This window comes from Drosophila suzukii, chromosome 2R (genome assembly GCF_043229965.1).
Source record: "Drosophila suzukii chromosome 2R, CBGP_Dsuzu_IsoJpt1.0, whole genome shotgun sequence".
Taxonomy (NCBI): domain Eukaryota; kingdom Metazoa; phylum Arthropoda; class Insecta; order Diptera; family Drosophilidae; genus Drosophila; species Drosophila suzukii.
Window position 1 is genome coordinate 8,680,469 of NC_092081.1, and position 9,883 is coordinate 8,690,351.

Below are 9,883 nucleotides of genomic sequence, written 5' to 3' on the forward strand. Positions count from 1 at the left end.
TTATTCCTGAAACCCGGTTCGGTAGCGATTAAGGTGGACCGTTCGATCCTCGAGCGGCTGAACAGGACGTGCATTGCGAGTGATCCTTGCTCCACTTTTATCCTTCAGCTGGCGGAACTCGTTTAGTTGGCGTTCGCTGATGGCCAAGGACACGGGGTGCATCAACCACTCAGCCCCCCGATGACACGGGGGTTCGGTTAGCGATCCATTGTAGCTGTAGAACTTGTCGTAGAAGGCTGGCATTAGGTAACTCAGCGGAAAGGGCGGTACTTCCACCACCTGACCCGCCTGCTGGACAGCAGGGAGATGCTGAACTAGGACGTCGAGAAAGGGATTGTCATCGGAGAAGTCGAACATGTAGGAGATCATCAGGATGCCCTGGCTGGAGCAGCAGCCATTGCCCTCGGCATCTGTGTGGAGGCACTGCATCTCCAGCGGACTGTGGTGATGGTCCACAGTGTGCTCCGAACCGGATGAGTTGGTCCAGCTCCAGCGGAAGGAGATCTCCCGAAAGTCGAAGCGACCCAGCAGATCTCCACCATCGATAGAGGGCGTTTGGCCGGGAAAAGCAGCTCGAAGGATGAGAGTGTGACCGTTGTTCTCCAGGCGAATTCCCAAGGGAAGGTCATTATAGTGTGACCATATCAGAGGTGTATCAAAGTAGTTTAGATCCACGCAGTTCCGCTCTATATTAATGGGGCTCTGATTGTTGCCCGGTGCATTCCAGGTATGTGGACCCCTGTCCCAACCGTAGTTATAGTTTTCCGGCGAACCGCGAAGGGTACAGTTCAAATCACTAGAGGATTCACTCGGATGATCCTCACCAACATCTTCAGATTCTTCTTCCGATTCCCTTGGACAGCTATTAGCCATGGTGAATCCTGTATGAACATTTACCAACACCAGTAAAGCCACGCTGAATGCCATGATCAGCTTGAGAAGATTGCTGTCCTGCAGGCGGCAGGAAAGGTCCTCCAGCCAGCACCAAAGGTACTTTAATAAACCACAGGATAGACATCCGTTCATCACTAGAATGACAAAATAAAATCCACTCAAGAAAACTTGGCTAAGTATTTTAACTCCAGTGGATGACAGCCAACTGCTGGCCTTCCTGGATGAGCGGGAAAACTGAGAAAATTTCTAATTAAACCCGCTGAAAAGTTAATTATTTTGGAAAACAAATTGGGCGCGCAGCAATTTTGTGCGAAAACATTTGCAATTTGTTTGCATTTGTATTTTGCATAAATTAATTACGCACAAAACTCTCTTCGGCGGCGGAAATTGCTTGCACAAATATCCTGTGCCGCTCCTGCGTGGATCCTCCCGGCTCCTCTTCCCCTGCGCATCGTCCTGCCCCCCTTTAACCCTTCTATGTTGCATTTTGGGAAATTAATTAGTTTTGTATGTACAAAATAGGCGAAATGAGCACTAGGTGCCAAACGGAAATTATTTTCAGCTTCCCATAAACACCTTTTGTGCCGCGACAGGAACTACACAGGGAAAAAGGACTAAAAGGATAATTGATTTGACACAACGAAACTAAAATGTATCTTATAAATCCGTTTAATATTTAATAATATTTAGTTTCTTTAATTTTGTATTTTATATATATTTAGATTTATTGTTTCTTCAGCAAAAATTCCTCATTTCTACAGCCTTATATATTTCAGTTCTAACTTATATGACATATTCCAATCAAAATAGACCCCTGTACTCCAAAATAAATATTTTCTGTGTTTGTAGCTTCATGTTTGACTTACGGCCTCTGAAATTTGAGACTTCTCGGCCATCTCTGATTAGCATAAAGTTATCAAAAGCCAGCCACGCCTACAGTTTTTGGGTTTGAGGGGTGGGTTCCCACTGCGATTCAATTATGACATTTTTCTGATCAATTCGTTTGGCTTTGATTTGATTTCATTTTCCTGCACTTGTGCAGGGCGTTGACGTCTGCCAAATGTTACAAATTGTCCGTGCCCCGACCTCTAAGGACCACCTCCTCGTCCTCGTCCTCTCATCTGTCGAATGTCCTGGTGGCACTCGTACTCGTAGTATCCGTGGACATGAACGTGTCCTGGGGCATGCGAGCTGCACGCAAATTGACGGGTAAGCATGTGGCATAAACGGAAACACTAACATCGTTAGGCGAGTCCTGCCAGAGGGTGCCAAAATAACAAAATACGAAAATAACGGAATAACAATCATAACCATTTTTGAGTAACCAGGCCCCGAGGCAGTTGTTTTCACTTCTGACCGAATGACTCGATTTTTATGGTCGCTTAGGGTTAATTGAGGCTGCAGATTCCACTCAGGGGTTGCTTGTTACATTACGCGATGTTTGTTTTGGTTAGACAGTTTTTATATCCGCTACAAGGACTCTATTTAAGTGGTCTGAATTTGTTTGATCGACATCCATAAACCACTGCATTATTGAGATGTAACTATGTTTAAAAAAGCTCTCGGGATGGTTGTGACTTGTTACTTACTCAACATTTTTGTTTGTAAGACATCATTATATTATATTTACGGAAGGCTAAATAAATGTTCATAAAAGTTTAAAGGCGTAACAATATAGGTAAAAATAGGATAAATTAAGAACCCTCACATATATGATTCATAATTTAATCTTTACTATTGTTTTTTGTGCACAAACTTAGTAAAAGAAATGTTATTACTAAGAGGGTTTGGTAAGAAAAGCGGAACGATAATCAGAAGAAGAACTATCAGATGACGAAGAGATTACATTTTCAAAAATGGGTTAGCATAAATATCTGAAATAATCCAAAAACAATTTAAATTTTAGAAGTAAAAAAAATGCTTTCAATTGACCAAGTTGTGTCCTTCCAATTCACATAGCAGCATAATAGAAATTCCAACGACTGCACCTGCAACTCTGGCACTCACAAACATGCAAAGGGAATTTCCGCTTCCGCTTGGGGAAACTCTGTTAAAGCGACGCGAAAATGTAGCCAATGTAAAACGCATCACACAATCTCGCCGGCTTTCCCTGCAGGATAATGCAAACGAAATTGGTCTCACTTTGAATTCGATTGATTTGTCTGCAGCACGGCTCGTTAATATCCTCTTAAATCACTTAACCACATTTGCCGATTACGACGAGGACAGAAGAAGAATGTCCTTGGCAGTCGGGCGCAGCGGGGTCCTTCGGTGTAAATTCGGTGTAAATTTTCACACATTATTCGGATGCCCGGACAAGGACGAGACAATTACTGGGCTCCGATAACATTGTCTAGTGGGATTTTCTCCACCTCGGCAGCCATCTCTCTTTTGCACACAGTACAGCTGATAATGTTAATATGCGCCGCAGGACATCAAACACGGCGCAGGCGAAGGGATCAGGATGAGGTATTGAGGGCACTCAACTTTGTTTGGCCAATCCGCTTAGGCTTTTGTATCTCAGCCTGCTTTGGAATATGTTTTCGAGGGTCGGGATTATCGGTTGTTGTTTCGTGCGATTGTTAAATGAACAGCGGTGAGAGTAAGTATCTTCTCTTTCGAAAAACCGCAAAAACATTCTTAAAGATCGTTTTGCGGCCATGTTGCCACTGTATTTTTCTCTCTCCCTCTCTCTCTCTGAGAGATGGAACTCTGCACCTCAGCTGCCTGCGAATGTGATCGTGATCCTTATCGCAGCATGCGTCCTTTCACTATCCCAGCGTTGTTTTCACAGCCTCCGGCCACAGTTGCCCTCATTAGCAGCTTAGGGGCGTTGACGTGTTTTGCTTGCTGGCTGACAATGTTTGCTACTTGCCCGGCTGTGTAATGTCCTTGTTTTCGGCCTGAAAGACACTTCTTTCAAAAGCGTGCACTTCCCTTCCGCCCTTCTTGCCTTCCCGAGCGGAACAAGAGGTTCCTGCCAGAGCGATCCATTAAATAATAGTATCATTGGCATTTGCGAGAACCGAAGATCGCCTTTAGGAACCAAAGGACCAGGATGGAATGCGGCCGGGGGTTGATTTTGAAACCAATTCGTGTGATCACTATCGGACGTCAGCTAATTTATTTCGCTATTGATCGATCTATTGAACGACATGGGTTGCCATATTTGTAATTGATTTCATTAAGACTTGTACAGTTCTAAGAATAGAAAAAGTTAAGTCTATTACTAAGTAACTCGAAATAATAACTTCTGTGTTGATAAAAAATTGACCATGAAAACGTTAAACGAGTTAAAAGTTTCACCATAGTTAAAAGAAAAATTGGAAAGTAGAATATTAGAAAACTTAACCACAAAGTTATAGAGGTATCCCACGTCGAAATCGGAATCAAAATACTTAAGTTATGGAATCTAGAAGTGCAGTTTTGGGTCCCCATTTGACAAGCATTGGACTTACGGAAAAATCGAACATGAAAACGGGTTAAAATTTTGACCCTCGTTAAAAATAAAATTTGAATGTGGGTTATTAGAGATTCATCCACAAATTCATAGAGGTATCCCACGTCGAAATCGGAATCAAATTACTCAAGCTATGGAATCTAGAAGTGCAGTTTTGGGTCCCCATTTGACAACCATTAGAATTACGGAAAAATCGAACATGAAAATGGGTTAAAATTTTGACCATCTTAAAAAATAATAATTTGAATGTGGATTATTAGAGAATTAAACCACAAATTCACAGAGGTATCCCACGTCGAAACCGGAATTAAATTACTCAAGCTATGGAATCTAGAAGTGCAGTTTTGGGTCCCCATTTGACAGCCATTGGAATTATAGAAAAATCGAACATGAAAATGGGATAAAATTTTGACCCTCGTTAAAAATAATAATTTGAATGTGGATTATTAGAGAATTGAACCACAAATTCATAGAGGTATCCCACGTCGAAATCGGAATCAAAATACTTAAGTTATGGAATCTAGAAGTGCAGTTTTGGGTCCCCATTTGACAAGCATTGGACTTACGGAAAAATCGAACATGGAAATGGGTTAAAATTTTGACCATCTTAAAAAATAATAATTTGAATGTGGATTATTAGAGAATTAAACCACAAATTCACAGAGGTATCCCACGTCGAAACCGGAATTAAATTACTCAAGTCACGGAATCTAGAAGTGCAGTTTTGGGTGCCCATTCTGACAGCCATTGGAATTATAGAAAAATCGAACATGAAAGTGGGTTAAAATTTTGACCTCGCTAAAACTAATAATTTGAATGTGGATTATTAGGGAATTGAACCACAAATTCATAGAGGTATCCCACGTCGAAATCGGAATTAAATTACTCAAGTTATGGAATCTAGAAGTGCAGTTTTGGGTCCCCATTCTCACAGCCATTGGAATTACGGAAAAATCTAACTTGAAAATGGGTTAAAATGTCGAACCTCGTTAAAAATAATAATTTGAATGTGGACTATTAGAGAATTGAATCACAAATTCATAGAGGTAACCCACGTCGAAATCGGAATCAAATTACTCAAGTTATGGAATCTAGGAGTGCAGTTTTGGGTTCCCATTTGACAAACATAGGAGTTACGGAAAAATCGAACATGAAAATGCGTTAAAATTTTGACCCTCGTTAAAAATAATATTTTGAATGCGGATTATAAAAGAATTCAACCACAAGTTCATGAAGGTATCCCACGTCGAAATCGGAATCAAATTACTTAAGTTATGCAGTTTTGGGTTCCCATTTGACAACCATTGGAATTATGGAAAAATCGAACATGAAAATGGGTTAAAATTTTGACCCTCGTAAAAAATAATAATTTGAATGTGGATTATTAGAGAATTCAACCACAAATTCATAGAGGTATCCCACGTCGAAATCGGAAATTTCTTAAGTTATGGAATCTAGAAGTGCAGTTTTGGGTCCCCATTTGACAACCATTGGAATTATAGAAAAATCGAACATGAAAATGGGTTAAAATTTTGACCCTCGTAAAAAATAATAATTTGAATGTGGATTATTAGAGAATTCAACCACAAATTCATAGAGGTATCCCACGTCGAAATCGGAAATTTCTTAAGTTATGGAATCTAGAAGTGCAGTTTTGGGTCCCCATTTGACAACCATTGGAATTACGGAAAAATCGAACATGAAAATGGGTTAAAATTTTGACCCTCGTAAAAAAATAATAAATTGAATGTGGATTATTAGAGAATTCAACTACAAATTCATAGAGGTATCCCACGTTGAAATCGAATCAAAATACTCAAGTTATGGAGTCTAGAAGTGCAGTTTTGGGTCCCCATTCTGACAACCATTGGAATTACGGAAAAATCGAACATGAAAATGGGTCAAAATTTAGACCCTCGTTAAAAATAATAATTTGAACGTGGATTATTAAAGAATTCAACCCCAAATTCACAGAGGTATCCCACGTCTAAATGAGTATCCAAAAACTAAAGTTATGGAATCTAGAAATGAAGTTTCGGGGTCCTATTCTGAAATCGAAACTGAAAATGGGTTAAAAATTGGACCATCGTTCAAAAGTAATATTTTAATGAAGAATATTAGAAAGTTTAGCCGCAAACTCATAAAGGCATCCCATGTGAAGATCGGACAACATAACTAAAGTTATGAAATCAACAAGTGCAGTTTTGGGGTCCCATTCTGAAAGCCTGAAACCCTTAATTTGTACTGTTTTCTGTATCTTGATAAAACAATAAAATTTTAATAAAATAAAATTTGTCTTCTGTGTAGTATACATTTTATTTTGTACGCCATCTACCGTCCTCGACTGTAGGGTAAGGCCTCAGTTCCCCGGAGTGCTCATAGATGGCGTCGCACCGATAGATGGCGCTGCATCGCGTGTAAAATTACAGAATGTACAATTCCATGATATACATGTAAGGCTTTTCTTGTGTATGAATGACCAAAGCTCACTCTTTTTATACCCTCGAAGAAAGTATTATAACTTTAATAAGGAGTTTGTAACGCTATGAAAGACATCGAGAACCGACATCCCAGGAATATTATTTTCCTTGCAATTAGTATAAAAGTCGGAACCAGCAGAACCGGACAATTATATCATATATTCATAAATATATATATAAAATAAAATATTCCCAGGGCATTTCGATTCGCGCGGCACATAAACCTTTGCCAGCGCCACGGCACCTAGCGAACGGTAGCGGTGCTACTAACAAACATTCGATAGATTTCCTATCTTTATGTCGCCATGCTGACGATTGACTGAGGTATAAAATTGAACCCTTCTACTCTATCAGTACGTTGAGTAATTATAGCTTCGTTGTTTTTAATAATTATTATTAAATACATATAATTTGACCTTATATTTTTGTAGTGAATATTATAATTTTTAAGGCATTTAGTTTAAGGTATTTTGCACATTTTCCACACAACTTTGATCAGTTCTGAAGCTGGCTTAGACTGGCAGAACAAAAAAAAAAACAAAGAAAAACACAAAAACGACTAATGTTAAGCAAGAATAATGCGTTACACGAAACTGCACTAAGCTCAACAATTCGGGTTTAACGCTGCTCAGAGTTTTTTCTTATTTATCTATCTTTTATGCGCCTCCTTGCAGCGCGAATCGAGTGACAGAAGGTTGTTTTGTAGGAGCCAACTTGGAACTCCACTCGCATTTTGTCAGTCAAGGAGGCCAGAGGCGAAGCCTTTTTGGCCTAGACAAATTACCCCCGAGTCCTCCAGCGGAGTCATCAGTCAGCGTCGAGGAACAGTAAAAATCTCTTTGGGTCCCGGGAACACACATAGAGCCCCATTGAGGAGATGGGGCTGGCGACAAAAAATGGACTCCATCCTGTAGGAGGATATGCCCATGCTAATTAGGAATGTCCTGGGGGACAGCCAACTGGACCTGGGCCAATTAAATGCTTAAGCTGACTTTCGGGTTCGAGCTTGTCATAAATTTTGACTGATTATGCGTATTCGTCTTTGTCGTGGCCCTTTCGAAAGGACCCGGACCCTCAAACACCTCCCGCCCCAAGGACTCCATCTCATCCTTCGACACAAGTACTCGTGACAACTGAAGAAATTTCTGCGGCTACAAAACCCAACCTCCCAAGTGTCCGACGCAATTCATCATTCAATTAAATTGACCGCAAAGAGCCGCATTTCACATCGCTCAGTTCGTCGACATCGCCTTGGGTTAAGTTTTTAAAGTTGCCCAAAGTCGAATCCTTTAATGCGCTGCCAGCGGCTGCTCCAATCGATTATCCTTTCAATAAAATGCCGCGGCCCGAAAAAAAGGAACTTTTACCCCCTCGAATTCCACCACTTTCCACAAATTTCGGGGATATCTTTTGAGGTTGATTTATGCGCTGGCTTAAAAGCGAATTGTTGTGAGCTGCTAACTGGAAATCTGTTTGACTGCACGTACTTGTTGGTCCTTCACTCACACACACACATATCCCTATCCCCCAAAAAAAACCCCTCTTTCCGGGCTTAAACGATTGCCAAACAAAGTCAAAGAAGCATCGTGCATGCCGGAGGAAATCCTTTGCATTTGAGCTGCGTTCTTTGGAAGCCTTCTTGGTATGCCGGTCCAGGCATCTCAAGGATTTCGCCGCTGTCCTAGTCACAGTCACTATCTGCTCCTCGGATTTCGCCAAAGTGATTTACGACCTGCTCATGCCGCGCATTCAAAATTCGTTCTAATTGAGACTCCTTAGTCGATTATTCCTTGGCAAATATTGTGAAATTCAACTACTCTACGCTACACTAAAATACATATATTTTATTTCCATAAATTTATTTTTCTTTTTCTATCAATGCTGTTGTGTATTCCAAAAACGTCTTTGTTTAATTAACACACTCCAAGTTTTTATATTTGCTTTATGGAAAAAAGGTAAATGAAAAATGATACCGAAGCTCTAATAAGTGAACCCAATACTGAATTGAGATGTTATCACGATTTATTTGGCTTGTTTACTTTATAATACACTAACCAAAATAATCCGGTTATAGGTTTATGGCTTGCACATTTTCTTTACTTACGAAATGAAAATGTGTAAGACAACGGGAAAGACACGTTGCAAAATTGGTCGTTTTATTTGTTGATGATTGGACTGAAATATCAAACATTTAGAAGTACACTGGTGGAAAAAATAATAGAAACGGCTTACTCACGTTTGAATTTTTTTTTTATTTAAAAAAAAACAGAGTATATATATTTTTTTAAATATATAAATATACTTAAGTATGTTTTTTAATAAGGAACAAAAAGATTTATAGAATTCATTTTATATGTTAAGTTAACATACGCTTGCAGTGATAATAATAAACATGTTTTACGACTTTGGTAAAAGAAATATAAGATATTAAGATACAAGCTTAAGTAATATATAGGTAATATTATAAATATGCTAACAAATTTAAGTCTTAATATTAAGTAATACTATCAATAGTTAAATTAGATATTTCAGTAAAATCAGCATGAATTTAAAGCTAAAACTTATATTAGAAAGTTAAAAAGTTAAAACATTGGCTTTAAAAAGTTTACTTAAAAAATGTTTTTCACATTTTATTTAATTTATGAAACACATTTAATTTAGTTTATAATTTGTGGATGTCACATTCGTCATCCACATGTCCACAAAGAAAAAACAAATTTATGATTCCCCCTACAAATGCTGTGTGCTTGTGCATTCTTCTAGTGGTATTAATTTTTACTTTGTGTTTTTAATTAACGCCCTCGAGTTAGCTACATGTAAAAGTGGGCGTGGAAGGGGCGATCACAGATTGTAGACATCGCATGGGCGGTGGGTGGTTTCTGAACGGAGGGGGCGCGTGGGTGGAGGTCCTTTGAATTGCGCGGTTGTCATGACAAACTCTCATTTCGCCAGGCATTCCGTTGTCTGGCTAATTCAACGTTTGTGCAGTATGCAAAATATTATCAAAATTCCGCCGAGAGTCGAAAGGGGACTCTTCCCCCCACCGCCG

General features: G+C 39.5%; 1 protein-coding gene across 1 annotated transcript; it reads right to left on the reverse strand.

Annotated features, from left to right (window-relative positions):
- Positions 1 to 1,112, reverse strand: CAH15 (Carbonic anhydrase 15). Its single transcript, XM_017071979.3, has one exon. The coding sequence runs from the start codon at positions 1,024 to 1,026 to the stop codon at positions 1 to 3; it is 1,026 nt and encodes a 341-aa protein (XP_016927468.3). The 5' UTR covers positions 1,027 to 1,112.
- Positions 1,113 to 9,883: the final 8,771 nt, after the last annotated feature.